The sequence below is a fragment of the Mizuhopecten yessoensis genome, unplaced genomic scaffold, assembly GCF_002113885.1.
Source record: "Mizuhopecten yessoensis strain PY_sf001 unplaced genomic scaffold, ASM211388v2 scaffold8195, whole genome shotgun sequence".
In the NCBI taxonomy this organism is placed as follows: domain Eukaryota; kingdom Metazoa; phylum Mollusca; class Bivalvia; order Pectinida; family Pectinidae; genus Mizuhopecten; species Mizuhopecten yessoensis.
The window spans coordinates 106,395-127,199 of NW_018407426.1; the positions used below are offsets into that span (position 1 = coordinate 106,395).

Genomic DNA, 20,805 nt, shown 5'->3' on the forward strand with positions numbered 1-20,805 from the left:
CTGTCAATGTCTTCACCTATTTCCTGCACTGACCGTCAATGTATGCACCTATTTGTTGCACTTACTGTCAATGTTTTTACCTATTTTTTGCACTGACTGTCAATGTCTTCACCCATTTCTTGCACTGACTGTCAATGTATTTACCTATTACTTGCACTGACTGTCAATGTCTCCACTTATTTCTTGTACGGACTATCAATGTTTTCACCTTTTTCTTGCACCGACTGTCAATGTCTCCACCAATTTCCTGCAACGCCTTTCAATGTCTTCATCTATTTCTTGTACCACCTGTAGATGTCTCCACCAATCCCTGCATCACTGGTCAAGTTTCTATTCATTTCTTGTAACACGTGTCATGATTCAATGTGAAATAGTCAGCAGGTATGTTTATAAACAACAAATTTCACGGATCCTGTAAATCACTGGTTTTATTATAATAAAATCAGTTGTATCACAGATTCTATGTGGTTATTTCATTTTGACATAGAAAGTCTCCTTCAGCACAGACAAGTTAAAGCACCTAGCCAGTGCCATGTTGTACATAGATAGCGTGTATAAATTAGAATTAAGTGGTTTAATGCGTCAAATAAACTGGTGTTCAACCTCAAACAAACATACAGGCATGTTTTTTGTTATCTAAGAAAATTAATGATGATTATGATTTAAGCTCATGGTTTCTTTCTTCATAATTTCAAAATTCTGTAAATGAAACGAAATTTTAACATTTATCGATAGAAAATACTTGTTGATGTAATGTTGACTTGGACCCTTAAGAATGTAAGGTATGTAGTTCTACATGACTAGATTCACCTTACAACATCCTACAAGAATAACCCTGGATGAAGAGGTCAGTTACTGTTTTTGTATTGAGAACCACAGCAATATAGTTCATACCCTATTTCTTTGCTTAGAAATGTTTAGTACTTACAAATTGACATCCTTGCGAAAATGTTATTTTTTAGAAAATATTTTTTCTTGTAATTTTAATAAACACTAACTATCTCAAAGAAAGCAAGAAGAACCCCACAACCTCCCAGGTAAAGGCAGTACATATGAAGGTGGGTTAATGTTTAAATAACAAAATACTATTTAGATGTCCTTAAACTCTTTTTAGTTTCATATACATATTTCCAGCGACATCTAATGCCTTCAAAGAACTACAATTTCTTGGTTGAACAGTGAAACATCTATCTGATATTTACTGTCAAAATTTTATTTCAAAACTGAAAAACACCAATGCAACTTAAGCAGTTTTGAGGACATCAGACAACAAATATCAACCTTTATGATGTCTTAGATACACTATGATATAGCTATAGGCTGATGAATATCCACATATATCCAGATGTATGAAGAAATTCAGGGTGTATCATTTTACATTCATTTACAACCATATCCTCCCTTGATATACTGACTTCTGGAAAAGCTTAGCATACCAGTATTGCATTAGACTTTGAATCAATGATATTTTTTTTCCACTTTGGTTAAACCACCTAAGAAAAAGATATAAAAGGCCACCCTCAGAAAATATGCACAAAAGTCTCATTATTCTGCTGATAATTAAAAAAAAATCCAAAGCAAAATTAGCAGAGGTTTATACAGTAAGCTATTTTCCATACAGAAAGATTTCTAAACAAGGTTACTAAAGAACCAGTACCACAAACTAGTAGCACTACTTTTATAACAACCCGCTTTGACCATCAATGCACATGTCAAGTTTGGTTGGTCTAGCTCTTATACTTTCAGTGAAACTAACTTAAACGCTAAAACTTAATGTTGATGATGACGCCGTCACCAGAAAAGCAACACCTTAGTCGCGCTCTGCTACTTCGTAGCGGCAGGACAAAAATTACAGATAGTTCATGTAGTGCAGCATATGTCCCTTGTGTATCATTTCATGTATGGAACCAACAGAGTTTAAAGTGATAACAATCCTAGTATCTAGATACAAACTGCTGTAACACACCAGTTTTGGTTACTTCAGCGTATCCATACAGATACAGAGCCTGCATATCAGTACATATATTGCATACCCCATTATTAGAGATGAGCATACCCCATTATTTGAGATGAGAAAATCTGCCCTCCTGCTAGGCATCTTCACATGCATAAACAAAACAGAGACATGTTGGCAGAATTATGTTCACTATTCTTATCAACTTAAATAAATTCAATCCAGTGTCTTTATTTTAATCTTATCTTTCAGAGACACACGTGTCACTCGATCTCTTTCATTCATAACTGACTTGTATTACCATCTGTATCACATCAGTCTGTAATAGCATACATAAACACACACAGAACGAACATCCCACACAATCTTTCTCATAAAAACAATATCAATAATCAAACCCATCCAGCTATACAATTCTCAAGAAAATATTCATGTAACAGCTTCGGGTCATTTCAGATTATCAAAATTAAACCATTTCCTACAGTAGAGTTCACACATATTTCCCTTTTTTTCATTAATATATACTCATTCATACCGATAAGTTTCTACAAGAACACTGCATTACTTCATGAAATGACATATTTTCTGTTGTATTGTACACATTTCAGTAAACATTTGCTACTGACTGTATTTTCCTGCCTGTGCAGACAGACTTATATCACACCAACAACCTGAAAAGTAGCACACATCTGTTCCAGCCTAGGTATTCATTATGATAAAATCCACTGTCTCTTTGCCATTCATAAATAAGTTATGTTCAGCATATTCAGATGTGGGTAACAATTTGCATTAAGACAATGCATCTGCTATTTTTTTTAAATCATGGCTCTCATATTCCAAGAAAAACCCCAACACTTCAACAGCATTATCTGTCTTAAGGATCTGTCTCACTGCCATTATTTCCTATTTACAGTTATCTCCCTTCAACTTCCGTTTGGATGTATCTGTAGCACATTTGGGCTAGTGCACTTCTATTGATCAGATCATTTATTCATTAACAGAGATAGTATAACAATCTGAGGGCCAGTGTTTGAATCCTGGTCTAACCCCGCTGATTTTTTTTACTCAGAATACTCTTGCTTACTATACTGAAGTATACTCTGTGTATTTCATCATTGTTCATGAAAATTCCACAAGGTATGGTTTTCTTTTCGCATATTATTCATCAAGGATATAGTCATGCCGGAAAAAACAGTTTCCCTTAGTTACAGTTTATGGCAGAGGTACTGCGAACCTTTCACAATTTAGAAACCTGTATAAACCAGATAATAACTTTCAGACTGTTCATACATATCTATGTAGGACCAAGATACTGATCAAGCTGATGAGTTCAGTGTAGACAGGTTTTACTGTATTTATAAACTGTCCGTTGCATTAACCAGGAGATAGAGTTACCCTGACATTTATGACAATTATTCCTATAAATAGTCCATATCAAAGCTACTATCATGGTCATCAACAATTTAGCTCCAGCTCCTTCTCCACAATTTGTTTGTATTCGTCAATGCCTCCCTCTAATGCCTCCACGCCTCCGTTCCTTACTACCCATAATTCTTTGCAGACCACCCGTATGAGTCGCTCGTCGTGGGAGACAAGCACAACACCTCCCTGTGAAGAAATTTAGTGGTTTTAAAATTATATTAAAACTTTCTTAAATCTTTGATTAAAAAGAATGCAGGTACCATTTAAGACAGAATACACCATATTTAACTAATGGCCACTCATAAACAAACAATACCTATCCCTTTATTTTTCATGTAATTGTAAACACAAATATTGTTTCGGTAATCGTAATTTAGCACTTTTTTGTTCGCGAGATACTGCACTGAGTTAGGATCGTGCTACAATGTACAGTAAATTAATCATTTTCTGTTACATATTTCAGAGTGTGTTAATTTATCAATGAGCTAATCGGTTTTCAATAATGTGCTAAATTTTGATTGTGCTAAAGCGAGTGCATTTACAGCATTTTTAGAAATGTAACCCCATTACCTAAGATCATAATCAATGAACAGACTGAATGATTTAACAATAATGTTAAAATTTAGAAGAAAAAAAATGAAAATGGGTGTCGTGTCATAACAAAATATTTTTTAATTTCTCACATTGCCCAACACAAACAGTGGTTTAATCTTGATTTAAACTTAAAACATATCTTTGACTGAAGTTTAAAGATATAACTAAAATGAATCAAATCTAATTGAAAAAGCAGAGAATTAGTGAAAAGATATGAAGGTGAGCAACAAGTGTACCTACCTGGAATTTAGATAATGCAAAACCAAGGGCTTCTATCGTCTCCATATCCAAATGATTTGTAGGTTCGTCAAGAACGAAGAAATTAGGGCTAAAAATGACAGTGAAAGTTGCATGATTTTTTTAATTCAAAACATCACATTTCTACTTGATATATATTTGAAACAAGGAGTATCGGCAATCAATTAAATGGAAGAAAAATATATAACTTAAATGATTAGGACACAATTGTAGCTTCTGATGTAATACTTCAAAAATTGTTCCCTTGTTAGATAAGGATATAGACAGATCAAATGCCATAAGTGATAAATATAAACTCTATTTATTGTACAACAATAGACAGATCAAATGCAATAAGTGATAAATATAAACTTTATTTATTGTACAACAAGTAGCTATTTAAACATGGTTTTCCAACTGTTATGAATCCTTCATGTTGGCTGCAATGGAAGCTTGCAGAGAGTCCTAATGTGGGAGGAAATCGGAATACCCAGAGAAAACCCTTATGGTCAGGTAGGTGGCCCCAATACCTTTTCATGTGTCACCCTGGAAAAATACTAGCCGCTTCCTACTTATACCGATTCAGCTATAGAGAATTTCTCTTTAGCTCTTTCCGTAGAGCATAAGACTAGGGGCCTGTTAGTTTATGCGGAACAATTAGTTTGTCTGTTTTTAAATGTAAAAATTCTGGGTATAAATCCTTGCGGTCCTGCAAGGCTTTGTCAAGGCTCGCCTGAAAGTAGCATCAGATTACTAGGTCCGACCTTATTTAATAAACGAACAACTGTGGTCCGACCTGTTCAACCGTTGAAACAAAAACGGCCTAGTAAACTAGAGGGTTCAACTTCTAGCAGAGGCAATGAAAAAATAATGACCTCTGTTATAGTTACATATGCTAAAGAAGAATCAAAACCGGGCAGTCTTGATGAATGGCAAGTGATCTGACCACTGCACCACCTGACCACCTCAAGTCATGTGAGGTAAGAAAAGTGAACTAATTCTGAGCTGAAAAATATATACAGGTATGTTCCCTCAGAATAAGTGTTACATCAAGCCTGTATTTGGACTGTATTAGCCAGTAGGATCAATATCTCGTGCCAACTTGACTCCCAGTACATGTATTAATAACACTGTTTTCCTACTAGACTTCCAGTATAGTAAAAATCACAATATCTCCGGTCTGCCAGACTCAGTATAAACACAGCATAAACAACAGTGAGGCACTTGTACGCCAACTTACTTCTTCATGGCAAGAATAGCAAATGCGACCCTTGACTTCTGACCTCCGGAGAGACTGGACACAGGTCGTAGGGCTAGGTCTCCACTGACACCATACATCCCCAACTTGCCTCGGTACACCTCTGAGTTCAGACCTAGTAAGAAACGGAACGGCAAAGAATGTACAAGGGTGTTAAAAGTCCACTAACCTGATGCCAGGGGCAGTATATTTTATCTTAAGGATTGTCAAAAATTTTAAAATTTACTATAAAAATATAAATCAGGCTAGCAAAATTTTTCAAAATCATCTTGTTGCCTTGTAATATCATTTAAAACTGGAAAGTGTACACCCCTTACAAATAGAATAAATTTAAAGCAATGGAGTCAAATGTTATCACATCAAACAAAATATACAGGTTATCAACCTTTTGGAAGACAAAATAATGGTTAAGGCTTCAATTACCTTGATCAGAAATCCTTTCATGTGTTTTATCTCCATTTTTAAAAACAGCTACTTCCTGAACCAAAAATTCAATCTCAAACTGTTTATCTTCTTATTTTAGAAATGATCACAAGAATTTTCTGTAATGGGAAGTACATATTTTGAAAAGTTCACAACTTCCTTGGTACTGAAAGATTTGGTACTGAAAGAAAAGCAACCATCAGGCTCTATATCTAAAAGATAGATAAATAATTTGTTAAAAAATCAGCAGGATGAATATTTACCTGGGAATCGCTCAGCCATCAGTTCTAATGAGGACAGGTCCATAGCCAGCTGGTCCACATGGTGCTGACTAAAGTAGCCAATGGCAAGGTTGCGGTGTACATGACGGACTCCACTCACAGGGTCAAGATTTCCTAACAAGATCTTCAGCAATGTGGTCTTACCAGCACCATTCTCTCCAACCTTAATAACACAATACAGTCCACTGAACAAAATGCAATCGGTCAATGCAGTCAACGTCTATTAACATAAAATGTTTAATTGACTCAATAATTTGAGACAGAAATTCCTGATTCAGAATATCTTGGAAGTTGTAACATATACGTCATCAAATGAGATGTCACTGTACTGATTTAAGACAATATGTGATGTCACGACTATTGTTAAACTGTTAAAGTTGGTTGCCTTTACCATAGAAAGTGTTGTGTTTATTTATGACTTTGTTTACACATGAAGGGTTGCTGTATAAGGAAACACTTACAATACAAATTCTGGACTCCATATTGGCATTTACACATATACTGTTGAATATAACTTTCTCCTTTGTGTAGTAGAATTTCAACTCGTCCAACATCAGAATAGGGGGAGACAACTTCTCACATTCAGGGAATCTGAAAACAAAAACACAAATACATACATGTATTGTGCTCAGTAACAGTATGTGAATATAGCCTCTGCTATTTAAATTATGAGATGCTTACTGTATAACATGAAATGTTCAGTTTTCGTGGAGGCTACGGAAGCCACGAAATAAAATACAACTAACTTAATTGATATACTTGACAAATTTTTGTTGATATGGGGGTGTCCACGAAAGTTTGTACCACGAAACTATCTAAATGGCTTCAAGCCAAAAGAAAGAAAATACCCACAGATATTTCATGTTATACAGAGTAAGTAATACATGAGGCATTTCCTGATATTATACATATTATGAAAATGTAACTTTTTTTCAGGGCATTTCTGATCTTCGACAAATTAGCACATACAGATTATGTAAAACACATAGCATGACATTGTACTCACTTGAACTGGACTTTCGTTTCTTTTTCCACAGGTATAAGTTTGGGTCTGAAAACAGATCAATGAAACAATTGTACATTCACTTCTACCAGACTGAGCACACTTGGTAAATATGGGGAATGCTTTTAGATTTACATACTAAGAATAGTATTTTTTTCCACATTAAAGTGGCAAAATATTGACAAATTTCTTAAAACTGGACTTTTGTGTAATTGGTTATGTTTGCTTGGTTATTTTTACCAGCTATTTTACACTTTAAATATATAACTTGGGGCATTTATTTCAAAATGTTTAAGATGAGATATGATATAGAAACTTTATATTTCAAATTCTTTTTTCTTTACAAGGTACAATGTATGTAGGTGGATAATGTGTTATTTGGAAATGATAAAGCCTTCCATCTGCTACCTTATGTGGCTCGTCTAGGTTGTTAAAACACATGATGTTCAAGTTTTACTACTGACATCATGCCTACTGATTGTGGGCAGGCTATTTATGCGCCATTTCAATGATGGACTAGGTTTGGCTTTTATATTGCTTTTTTATTTTTGACAAATATACTTACAATTTTTCTAATATCTTTAATTTACTTTGGACTTGTGAAGCACGTTTGGCATTGTATCTGAACTTATCGATGAAAATCTGGAAAAGAAAGAGGATACAAATGTGGTATGACTAATAAATCTACAAGAAGCTTCAACTATGGTAAATCCAATTTTCAAATTTTCAGGTTAATTCGTGATGAGTTTAATTCATGAACTTAAATCTTAAGATTCCAAAACAGAGTAAACTTTAAAATAGTGGCATATCTATACAAATGCCACTCACGGTTACCCAAACAATACCTGCATTAAGTGACGGCTACATTTTTTCCATTTCATCCTTATTTTTATTACTTTTGTATGTTGTCAGCCTGCTTAGTTATAAATAAACTAATTGACTGTTACTATTAAAAATAAATGAGAGCAAGAACCTATTTGGTATTTGTTCTTAGGTGTAATCCTGTTTAGTGTGATTTACCTGTATATGATCACGGTACTGTTGCTGTGCCTCGAATTCCCTCTGCTGGGCGAGTAACCGCTCTTCTCTAGTCCTGTGAAACACCTCATAGTTGCCTCGGTACGTGTCTATCTTCTGGTTGCTTAGTGACAATATGTCAGTGGCGACAGCATTAAGGAACAGGCGGTCGTGAGACACGACTAACATTGTGGTGGCCCAGGTCTAAAATACACAGCAAGTTCAGCATCACAGCATCATCATAAATTGTACTCAATATGAAGGATTCGGTTTTATAAGTTATTGACTGTATATATTGAACTTTGAGCTACTGGTACTAGAAGTGTAAGCAAAAGGCTAACTTAAATAAATCCCACTCATCCATTTGTATGTATAGCTGTGAAACTACATACCTCAGTATGAAAGTACTTATAACATTAGGACCTCCTTTCTAAGCAGCTGAATAATATCTGATGAGGGGCTGTATAGCTAGTTGTCCCTCAACTGTAATGCTCCAAGCATAAACAAGCGACCAATTGTCTCATCTCTAGGGACATTATAAAAGTCCTCATCGTTTAACACATTTTAACAGGTGACCATGTTTATGCTGCAGAGCATTTCTACAGGAAAATGGGATTCGCCACATCATCCCTATGACAATTTTCAGTGTTTACCCCAGGAGATCGTTTCATGTTCTTAAAAGTCACACACTTACCACCTTTGAAAACAACTCATAACTAGAACTATTACAAGAGTGGAAGACTTATATGTGTGCACAAAAAGCTCTAGGAATACTTCTTTGATAACATTTTTAAACGAAAGGGCATAACTCTATTATAAACAGGAGAGGTAACTGAGAGAAGTAAAATAATGTTTTTAAACTAAGGGGTATAACTCCAATAAAAGATAGCCGGATCAAAATATTAATCAGAGGCACACAACTTTGCAGTGTGTTGATCATGACTGCATCGGTGAAGTATCAGGAAACTCAGCTGAAAACTGTAGGACTTGTGCAGACAATATTGTGTTGGCTAGTTTCTGTGAAAAGGGGCATATCACCCATAAAAATGGATGGCTAGAAATATTAATCACAGGTGCAGATTTATGAAATTTGACTGTTTTGACAAGATTGTGTCTGCAGAAGTCTGCCGACAGATTGACAGACAACCCCGTTCCATTATACCAACTTTGTTGCAGGGAGTATGAAAATACCAGCATTATCTAGATTTGGGTATAAATTGCTCACCTGTAAGTAGTTTTCCAGCCATATGATGGCCTTCATATCCAACATGTTAGTAGGTTCTGTAAAACAGGAGAAAACACATAACAGCTACTTCAGACATGAATATAAGATCATGAAGGGGAAGGAGGGAATAACAGCTGGGCCCTGTTCGTTTATGCGGAACAACAGGTTTGACCGTTTATAAATGTAACGATTTCGGGTATAAATCCTGGCAGACCTGCAAGGCTTTTTGTCAAGGCTCGCCTGAAAGCAGCATCAGATTACTAGGTCCGACCTTATTTAATAACGAACAGCTGTGGTCCGACTGGTTTGACCGTTTAAACGAAAACGGCCCTGGCTGTTGAGATAAGTTGTAAGAACATGCACGTGTAAAGGAGACCAAGATAACCCAACAGCTGATAGAGGATATCATAGCTTGCCCATCTGAAGAATATTCGAAAATAAATAGTTAAAAGGCCATGGTTAAGTGACTTACATGTCACTTTTCATTTTAGAAAATGCCTTAATTATTACACAAAATCTAATATACACAGACAAAATTGGTTCACGTGAATTTCACCTGAAACAAGCTTATACATGAAATTCACGTGAAATTTTTCACGTGAATCTCACAAGATAAATCCATGTGAATTGAGATTTCATGTGAATTTCATGTGAGTTTCATGTAAAATTCATGTGAAGTTCAAATGAAAATTTTGATGTAAAATTCATGTGAAAAATTCATGTGAAATTCACGCGAGTTTCATGTGAAATGAGATTCACGTGATATTCAGGTGAACAAAATTTGCCTGTGTATAAGCCTTAATAATGGATTTTGATCTATCCTTCTGGTTGAAAAGCCCCATTTTTTTTTTTTAAATAAGCACTTGTTATGAACACAAATACATAGGCACATTCTCTACTACAGGTTTTGTCTACTTACCATCAAGTAACAGTAAGTCTGGCCTAAAAAATCAAATAATGATAAATTGCTTTAAAAGATATATCAATGTGTTGTAATAAACAGCTAGGAAATGGTTATAAATAAACATCATGAGTTGATAGCATCCAACTTAGGTTCAATAAAACATCTGTTCAGGCTTTAAGCGAAATGCATCATTATCAGTCATATTGAAATGAAATATTAAAATATTGGAATTGGAAGAAGAGAACAATTTTTTTTGAACTTTTTCGTGAATGCAACACCAATTAAAATTATTTGATTATTTCTAGAATCATTGTACAGTAGACAAGGATGACTTTTTAACCCTAATACACACTGTACTGTGTCTGGATTTTGAAGATTACATAAACTCGATCCGAGGCTGAATGTGATCATTTGTAATCAAACAGAGCCTACTGATGATTTAATCTTATCTACAATCATTCTACACTAAGCAATGAACTGATATACACAATATTATGGGGGTTTTTTGTAGATAATTTAAAAATAGGTTTATGTACAGCGCAAGACAAACAATGACAGACATAAGACAATCATAATTTAGTATCTAAAAAGCCAAAGAAATTATTTGGAGTAAATAATAAGGTTATGGTAAGAATACTTATAAATAATTATCTTCCACATTGGAAACATTTGTGCAGAATCTAAACAAACTTCACATGCTATTTTCAGAAAGTGACAGCATTTCTTACTTTGAAAACAGTGCCCTTGCCAAAGCTAATCTCATTCGCCAGCCTCCTGAGAATTCTCTGCAAATAAAAAGTTATATTGTATGCATCGTTTGAAAATGGGGAAAGTTTTTAATTTCAAGGGTTGTATAGATTCTCATGTACTTCACTCTATGTGCCATTTGAAACATGAAATACTGCAGTTTAAAGAACTAATTTTGGCAGTTTTGATTTTGTGTCCTTGGTCTCATTACTTTGGTTGTCAAAAACAAAGTTAAGATTATGTTAAACTTTAAACTAGAAAATGTCTGTAAGACATGAATGCCCCAGTCACCATGTGAAATTAGATTCAGTGTTTGATGTTTGACGGGACAGGACAGGACGGACATGGGCAACACTATATGCCCCCCCCCCCCCTATTTTATGGCAGGGGCATACAAATGTCTGTTCCTAAATTTTACATAGGCAAACAAGGATAAAAAACAAAAGTAGTAGGTTAATGAACCTACCTAGATTGAAAAACATTATTGTGACTTGGTTCTTTTACAGTAATTTTGGAGAACACAAAGCTATGTTGCCACTTTTGCTTACTTTGTAGGTGCAGCCTGCATTTTAGGCGTGAATCCTAGACCAGCTAGAATGACACCTGCGCGGGAAGGTGCTTTGGCAGCATCCATAGCTTCTAATTCGTGGTAAATCTCTGTAAGTCGTGACGACAATTCACCGTCAGATTTTGCAGTACTTGTAGACAGTTTATTTGAAATATCTCTTTCCTCCTGAAGTAAGCCCTCTCTCTTGACATCACACTCCAGCACACTCTGTAGTGCCACTGTTTGGTCACCGTGAACTTCCTGTTCCACATGTAGCACTGATATATGGGAGGGAATCTTCAGACTTTTCCTGCGAGTATAAACAAACACAGTCAACCTTTTTCCCAGGTCACCTATGCTAAAATTATTTCCCAGTGAAAATTTACATCAATTGTTCATCACTAGAACTCATTGATTTAGTTTTCAAATGGCTTTTTGCTTTAAAGGACTGATGATATGTATAACTTAACATAAAGAAAATCATACACTGCACATTATATTTAATCAGTTTATACTTTATGCTAATTTTGCACTGGGAGAAACATAAAAATATCATCTAAGAACCTCATCTTACTCAAATAGAGAAAATGTTTCAATATCAACCGCATTTCATTCTAACATGTGGCTGCTGACCAATCAAACCACAGAATGCTAATTAATTATGTAAGGATTGCTTATCTTTCTACTTAGCCTTAGTCTTTGTTTATCATATATGCTTATCAAGTAACATCAGCTGACTATCTTTCAGTGTGAATGGACGGATGCTCTCTATATCATAATATGTCCTGTAAAAAATGTTGACAGGTCTCTTAAAACTAGGACAAAGTGCAACAGCAAAGAGACTTACTTGGCGATCATTCTTAGCAATGTTGTTTTACCGAGACCATTTCTCCCAACAAAGCCATATCTTCTCCCGGCCAAGAGCTGTATGGATGCTCCCGTGATCAGAACTCTGTGGAGAAAGCAAAAAATCAACTTTACTCATCCTAAGCTTGCTACTTTGAAATACATTTTCCATTACCCCAGTATGAACCAAGCATCTGAATTTCTGTTAACACCACCAATAAAATGAACTTCAAGACGACATGCGCCAGACCAAAAAATACAAGGCTCAAGTATAGCTTCATCTTCTTTAGATGGAATTTCGAAAATCCAATAAGATGTATTGGCTCATAGCATCAAGAAAAATATAAATCATCTTTGAGCAAGATACTTTACTCTGCTTGTTCCAGTCTACTCAGCTGTAATTGAGTAGGTGGGTGGGCAGTGCTAAAATTGTTGAATGCTAGCTGTGAGCGCTGAAATGGCAGCAACGGCTGTATGCTCCCAGGGAGTTGAGAAAGATATTGGCTGCTTGCAAAAGCCCTATGCGGATAATAATTTGTGAACCCCTTTAAAACGCCCCACGAACTAGGTTGTGATAAAGCGGTATATAAGAACCTCAAATTATTATTATTAAACATGTTGGAACTAACTTCATTTCTTAGACGGCTAAGATTTTATTTTATGTTTCAACAAACATAACTCTATTATTACTTAAAGAGGCTGGTCGGGGAAAAAATTACAAAATAAATGGGTCTAAATGCGTTCTCTGGCCTTCCAAAAGTTATACCATGGCAATATGACGGTCGAGATCTGCTTGCAATGTCCAGTTTTGACCACTGAAATCTCGGGGAAGCCCCGCGTAAATTTAGTGCAGATCTATTTATATATGTCAACTGGTTGTTTCGAAAGTGAGGCAGTGAATATAACAACAATAGCACGCCGTCTAACAGCAATGTCGGACTCAAATAGCGGACAAGACAGCAATACTATACGTAAATAATTGGTTTCAAAGGTCATGTATGATGCAAGTGTAGTATTCCTACCTACATTTGTATATGTTGTTTTTATATATAACGGTATTGATTCCTCGTGCCTGTCATGACTTTTGCATGCATCTTTTTCTTTCGCCGCGATGTTTACATTTGGCCTTGTTGATGACGCGCATGCGGTAAAATTACATCACTGATCTGGGTCAATTGAGAGTTTTAGACTGTCAGGTGACGCTTAAGGATTTCTTTAATATAATTATAATTTTTACTCTTAGGGAGTGAATTTTAGCAAAATTTGTATCAGTATATTTCATAAGAAGGTATTTTAAACATGTGTATGCCATTTTAGCAAATATGACATTTTTTCCCCGACCAGCCCCTTTAAGTGCAAGAGAAAATCAGGATTTTGTAGTCTGACCAAATTTAAATTTTCACAATCACTTACTTTTCTCCAAATGAAATATCAAAGTTGTCAATTTTGATGTCATATGATCTGTTTGCTCCTGAGGCATCAAACTTGACATCTTTTCTGTTAAATTGTTGACTTGCACTGGCTTCATCATGTGCCCTGAAAAAAAATATACAATCAGTGCAAGTATATCACTGTACACCATAACTAAAACAAAATTAATCTGTTTGTAATTATTAAGTAAAGATTCACATCAGATTGTGTCCTCCTTCGACTTGGAGTATTCTCCATTGTATGTTAAAAATTATGCAATAGGGGTACCTTCCTTTAATTGTGTTCTAGTGGTTAATTGTTTATGAAATAGGGACAGATGTATTCAGCTGGGTTCGTTTTTCTGGCAAGCCTTAACATTTGCAGATACCTCACATTTTATTCTTGACATATTAACATTTAAAAGTAGGTGAATCAGTTTGTCTGCACAAATGAAAAAACCTGGGCCCCTGAACTTAATGATACTTCAACATATTCATCTTATATTTTGATACTATGCATTTATAACTCCTGTATAGCAACACTGTCAAAATGTAGGGTTGACAGTGGATAGACGTTAAGTTTGCCCCTGGAATTTCCGTTTTTCTTTTCATATTTTTCTATGTCCAAATACTCAAAATGAAATTTCAAGTGTAATTCTATAAAATGCAACACAGTATTTTTTTTTTTAATTGAATACATAGGTAAAAATTGACTTTTAAACGAATATTTCGTAATTGCTAGTGGTAGCAAAATATTTTAACATTATGGTACTATTCAGCATAATACAAAACATATCTCACAGAGTTCAAGTTCTGTATTGTATCTCCATTTCAGAATAACAGAATAATCCATTCACACATTCCTTTTTATTTATCAAAGAAATTAAGATTATAAAAGACATTGAACAAATCATAGGAATTTTCTTTTCTAAAACTGCCTTAAAAGTCTTTAAAGACAGTAAAAGTTACTATTTCAGAAGGCGATGAATCATAACATCAAGTCTTACCCATTTGCCTTTGGTTTTGGTACAGGTACTTTCCGATCTTTGTTTTTTAGGAGTTTTGCTTCTGCCTTTTCAAGTTTTTTCGGATCAACTTGCTAAAACAGAAAAATGAAGTTATCAATTTAAACAGCTCTGACAGATTATTTTGTTTTTTGAACAATTATATACCTGTACATTGAGTTTTTGTTTGTTATAAACTAGGTCTATATATAGTTCTGAAAATAAATAACATACAAAATTTTCATATTTCAATAATTGCCCTCAAATGAGTTAGTAGCAGGGAACAAAAGCATAAAGCTCCATAAGAATGTAAGTATATCAGATTGAAATACTGTTACAAATCTTTGAGACAACAATTTGTTATTTTACACTAAAACATTTAAATACAGTCAACCATCTATTTAACAACCACCTAAAGGAAATTCAAAACTGCTCTCTAAATAAAGGCAGTTGTTTAATTAATATAATATAATGTGGTTTAACACAAATTTTACATTAGACACAACCAACCAACTTTTTATTGAGACAACTGACCCCACCATAACCTGGACAGTATTCATCAATACTGGCAGATATTGATCTGAGTAATTGACATTCTTGTTTCAGCACATCAATAGATCTGATATGTTGATTTTGTCAAAAGCAGTTGTTGGATTTTGTCAAATTTGTCACTAAAGACACCATCTTAGATCTTGCCAAATATGACAGGTAGGTTCTACTATAAGATTTGAGGCTGCAAGCTATAGTCTAACGTTCTGTTGTCAGCACAAAGTTAGATCTATGACATGTGGATTTCGTCATAAAGCAATATTTTGACTTTGTCTAATTTGCAAAATTTTCATTGAACATACTTGAGATGGACAATAAGTGTAGCCCACTATTCTGAGACTAGTGACATCTCCAACTGGACTAGTGGTTAGAGACTGTTAGCCTGAGTAGTAAAAAAAGTATACTACTTATCATATTTAATAATATCAGGATATAGGAATTTGCACATGGACATGCAAAATGGGAAACTACTTACTTCACTAACTTAGATTAATTTCTAGCCCTGGAGCTATCCGAGATTTTGTCAAACATGATAGATAGGTAACCCTATAACATAAGAGGCTTCTAGTCTAATGTCTACTGATATCAAATGCAACCTCTCGGAAGTATTTTGCCATTAACACCTAACATTGTTGAAGTAGAAAATTTGGTAGATTTCATCCGAAGGGATTGCTGAATTTCATAAAAGCGGTCAGTTAACATGAATCATAGGGTGTGTATCGTGAGTGATGCTGCGATACCATACGCATCACGATACTCAGGTCGTGATACGATACGTATCACGATATCCGGAACTTTTATCAGGCGGGTGTATAATAGGTACCATATAAATAACATTATATAACGAAAAATACTATGTACACATCATTCAATTCTCGTATAACTTCACTGCTGGCTTGAATATAGTGTGGGAGGGTAGGTTGTTTACTTCTCACATTTGTATTACTTTGTTAAGTCTAATTGTTGTTTATGATTTAGAGACAGGGCTCTGTTACTTTCTGTGTTATTCACCCTTATGTAGGGTAGGGCTTTTCGTTCAGTGTAGGATTCCTGGCGATCAGCTGCTACGATACCGGTGCTGAAATCTGTGTGTTTACACTTTTGAGACGGCCGGAAGTGGGTGATAGTAATAACAGGAATAGGTTCCCGCTCCTTGCTCAGATGCTTTTAGATGATGAGGCTGGGTTCGAGATTAACAGTTGATCACTCATCTTCGAGGCTATTTGGTGGGGGGAGCAGGGGGTATTAAACAGCGGGTCTGGGCGGGGACCAGTGTCTTGACAGGGTCGGTGAGCCGACCCACTTCTCCTGGTGAGGAGAACATTACCGCCTCATGCGCTGTTAACAGTGCAAAACATGGGCCGAGGTGCTGCTAACAGTACCAATACCGTAGGACTACATGAAGTTATCGTTCCTGGGATATATAGAGTGCTATAGGAACTACAGTACATGTATTAAGGGATAGTCAGGGGCTTCGGGCTAAGACATCGATACATGGTGGTTCGCTGTAGAACAATAGGGAGCTAGGAGCACGTGGTCGTAGTCTACTGGTAGTACTGTTAGGTAGGATAGGTCATTACTCTACGTAGGGATTGGGTTTCTTAACATTAGTTGTCATTGTTTGGCACTAATGCTATGCTTTGTATTTGTTAAACTTGTTGTATATAATCATTTCGTCTTGTTAATAAACAGTTACTTGTATTTTATACCCATTGTTGAGTTATTGAATCAATGGCTGGTATTACCACTACATCCAGCGATCGAACCTGTAGTGAAAACAGGTCTGTAACCTGACGAAAGAGGCGAGGTCTAGAGAGGACTGCAGGGGAAGTTGTCGACTCGTTACCATTGCTAAAAACTATACGATCACGAAACGGATTTAACGGAGTGACAACGGATGCAAAACCCTCTCCGGACCTCCCCCTATTACAATATTAATAGAATTATACTACCCGAAAAGGAGTGAATATTGAGGTTCTAGAGTGTTTATCAATACCTTAAAATCATAATTTTCAACAACTGATAACGGACGAAGATCATTGGCAATGTGTTTACCGATAGCGGTCGAAAATGGTTTTGAACAAAAACTGTCACATTTCATCTTTATTCCCCAACATAGAAGTAAGACTTGCTTGTTTTGCATTTCTTTTTAACGTTAAAGACGTGTAACGTGACTTTTTCTTCTAACTGGCAGGTAAAGATTGAAGTATTGACGATTTATATGCATGTTCACATTTGTGGTATTTCCCGCATATTTCAGTTTTCTCCGACATTTGTTGCAATAAAAGAACAATGTGTCTGCCTAGAATACATTATTTTTGGATTAAGCATATTTGAAAGTAAACCATTGCGAGATAGGCGACTTGAAATGTTCAAACGACTTGACGTATTCCTCGTCATCTTCTCTATCCGCCATTTTGGTTTGTTGAGTGCTAAAACTATTTTTTCTTTGAAGAGTTCCAACAAGGGACAGTACAAAATTAAAAGTAACGTAGGTATCACGATACAGTCTTGCCGCATCGGTGCATCGTATCGTGTCTATTGCGTTACATGGATGCATCGGTGAATCGTTACACCCCTACATGAGATCAGATCTACACATCGGTCACTGGGTGCCTTAGACATAAAAATCATAAGAGAAAATGGTTGGGAGGAATCAGAAGTCGTCACACATAAGACTTCTTATGTGTGATGACACATAAGAAAGTGGTTGCTTAATATGACAGGTGGTTGCATAATTAGGTTTGCCTTGATTTGAAAAATTCCCCAAAAAGATGACTTGGGTGATTAAATGTGACAATACCGATGCATTTTCTTTCTTTGCAATCCATATACTGCTGGTTTCTGTTGATGTATCCTCTTCTTCTAGCAATGACATTTGAACTGGGGCAATCAGCATCCTCTTGTGGGACTGCTCTGGGGATATATTGTCCCGAGACCTATACATCACAAAGCACAAGTTTCAGTTTATACGACTCCCAAACCTGGTCCCTAGTTCTCAAAACAGAACGTTAAGTCTGGAATTGTTCATCAAATAACACTATCTTAAACTTGATATTGTTTCAAGTAATATACAATAAGTTGTTCAATTAGTTTACATGCATTTGCAAAAAGTCGTGTATATTTAATTTGTGACCATCAAATTATTATTTTGTTCATACCCATTCATGATATTATACAGCCTCCCACATATATCCTTGATGTCATCCTCAGATTTATTCTCATCTGTCTGTAAAAGCATGATTCCAATGGCCTCAAACAAGTCATCGGGTGTATTGAATTCATCATTTCCATCTTCAAGCAGGCCTATAAATAATACACAAAAGCTCTATATTGATTTTCGTGTTGAAAATATTACAAGAGTTAACGTTAAAAGTGAAACATTCAATGTCTCCATGCTATGCTCCCCCCAAGACGGTATACATACTATTCCATGCATTTGTAGGCAATACCTAACTCATATCTGTGACTGTTTGAGTTATCATCAATTTTCACGTGTCCGTGTAGCAAGATGTGTAAAAAAATATTTTAATCACTCAATGCATATCCTACAAACTCAATCTCATTTTACTTCTCCCAAACAATCATTCCAGTATACGTCAGATAATGTAATACGTAGGCCATTTACAATAAATGAAAATAAATTTCCAAGCGTTATATTTTTTTTTCTGTGTAGACGCCGTTCAATTCTTACCAGAACAAGTTTGTAGTAGGACCAGGAAAAATGATAAAGATAGTGCTGTCGCTGGAGCTCAAACCCGCGACCCTTGGCTTTCCAGCCCGATAATCTACCGCTGAGCTAAAAGGAAATTACCTGTACAGCTGACGCTTGTAAGGCAACCTAATCAATGCACATCTTTTACAAATTGGCAAGACAAATAGAACGTAGAATTATATTAATTACAGCACCGTTACTGCGTTAGTCGCATCATTTACCTGATCATGTAAAACAACATTCTCAAACGTTTTTTTCGGCAAGAAAACTAAGGTTGTTAATTCAAGATCTAGTAAACATTTTTTTAGTATGAACGGAAAATCCGTCCAGCAGCCGGCATCATAAGCCAGATCATCTGTTGCGTTGTGCAATACTCAAAACAGTGTAAGATGTTGACGGATTTAAAGGCGATTTTGAATGAAAATCATCATCAATTTTTATCTTATTTGTATATAAATATATCACATATCACTTCCCATACACCAGTCTGATTTACCATTTACATAATCGACGATTTCTGTGTCAATAGATGGAAAGCACTCTGTCAGAATAGTTCCATAGGCCGCCATGCTGTCATATCATAATCTCTAAACAAAATTGATCAGGCAAAATCAAATTACTATTGTTTTAAAAACAAATCAATTATGCAATACATTTCATCTATATTCCATTTATTACAATGTTCAACCTATATTAGTGACTTTTGTCTTTTAATTGACAAAAAGAATGAATTTATTTCAATATTCGTTTTATTGAAGAGTAACAACCGGTTCAAAGTGCATTCGATTTGCTAAATGGGAAATCGGGATAGGTTTGCCGATGTGTGTTGTATCTCGTTCTACATTATAATCTACTAAGTCGCCTGCTTTTCATAAAAATTACATTTGAGAAGTTTCTTAGATTTGAAAAATGTTAGCCAATATCTTAAAAAGTAAAATCTCCCGAACCAAATATCACCGTTATTTCTTCGAACGCGACTGTAAAATAATCACTTCCTGGGTCGCTTTCGTTTATCCGGCTCAACCGTTTCAGTTGGCTCAACATGAATTAACAATATGAAGATACCACGTATCTTGGTCGATGACTCGCAATAATGTTGAAAAATCGATTTATCAATAAACCATTATTGATATTTGAAAATAATTATAAATGTTTCAAAATTAATACGCTATAAATCGATCATCAAATATGACGGTTTCCATTTTTAACATTAAAAATACTTCTTATAATGTTAACAAATATATATGATACCTTCTGATGTTTTGAATGATCAGTTCTTACTAGTTATATCACAAAATGTTTTTTTTTTTTTTTATATTAGGCCTATAACTTTATTTTGATTGACGTTATTCGCGATATTGGTGACACGTTTAACGAAAAAATGACGTCGTATTTATACGTTTTATCATATTTTGCATTATTTTGTATGAACCCATTGTACGCTACCGTGTGGACAAAGAAAAAGGATCAACTTGAGATGATACACTTCTTTTTTAAACATCATTGTTTCGAAATAAATAAAGTTTAAAAACTGTCCGGAATTAGGCGTGGAAGATAGATGTGGAGGGGTGGGGACCGGGTTATATTCTCATAATCGTTTTCGTCGTTTAAGAACCTGTCGGCTGTCCAATTTTTAGATTTTTGCTGTATATACTAAAAGATAAAAAGTA

At 35.3% G+C, this 20,805-nt stretch overlaps 1 protein-coding gene across 2 annotated transcripts; it reads right to left on the bottom strand.

The window, feature by feature from the left end:
- Nucleotides 1–412: 412 nt before the first annotated feature.
- LOC110455284 (ATP-binding cassette sub-family F member 3-like) lies at nt 413–19,710 on the bottom strand. Of its 2 annotated transcripts, none has more exons than XM_021505315.1 (18): nt 19,632–19,710; nt 18,582–18,726; nt 18,224–18,359; nt 14,875–14,966; nt 13,872–13,994; nt 12,460–12,564; nt 11,614–11,922; nt 11,047–11,103; nt 10,334–10,356; nt 9,415–9,470; nt 8,193–8,393; nt 7,738–7,814; nt 7,176–7,220; nt 6,631–6,760; nt 6,152–6,332; nt 5,448–5,580; nt 4,211–4,298; nt 413–3,562 (listed from the first exon to the last, which is right to left on the bottom strand). In XM_021505315.1, the coding sequence occupies exons 1-18, from the start codon at nt 19,702–19,704 to the stop codon at nt 3,410–3,412; spliced, it is 2,127 nt and encodes a 708-aa protein (XP_021360990.1). In that variant the 5' UTR covers nt 19,705–19,710; the 3' UTR covers nt 413–3,409. The 2 variants fall into 2 exon arrangements, with proteins under 2 accessions (XP_021360990.1, XP_021360991.1); XM_021505316.1 differs by lacking the exon at nt 19,632–19,710 and adding an exon at nt 19,115–19,200.
- Nucleotides 19,711–20,805: the final 1,095 nt, after the last annotated feature.

Excerpts from the sequence above, each read along its gene's own strand:
- LOC110455284 (XM_021505315.1), bottom strand. The coding sequence starts at position 19,704 with ATGGCGGCCTATGGAACTATTCTGACAGAGTGCTTTCCATCTATTGAC. Across the intron at positions 8,394-9,414 it reads GGCTGGAAAACTACTTACAG|ACCTGGGCCACCACAATGTT; the intron begins GTGAGCAATTTA and ends TGTGTATTTTAG. Across the intron at positions 4,299-5,447 it reads GCTATTCTTGCCATGAAGAA|CCCTAATTTCTTCGTTCTTG; the intron begins GTAAGTTGGCGT and ends TGTCATTTTTAG.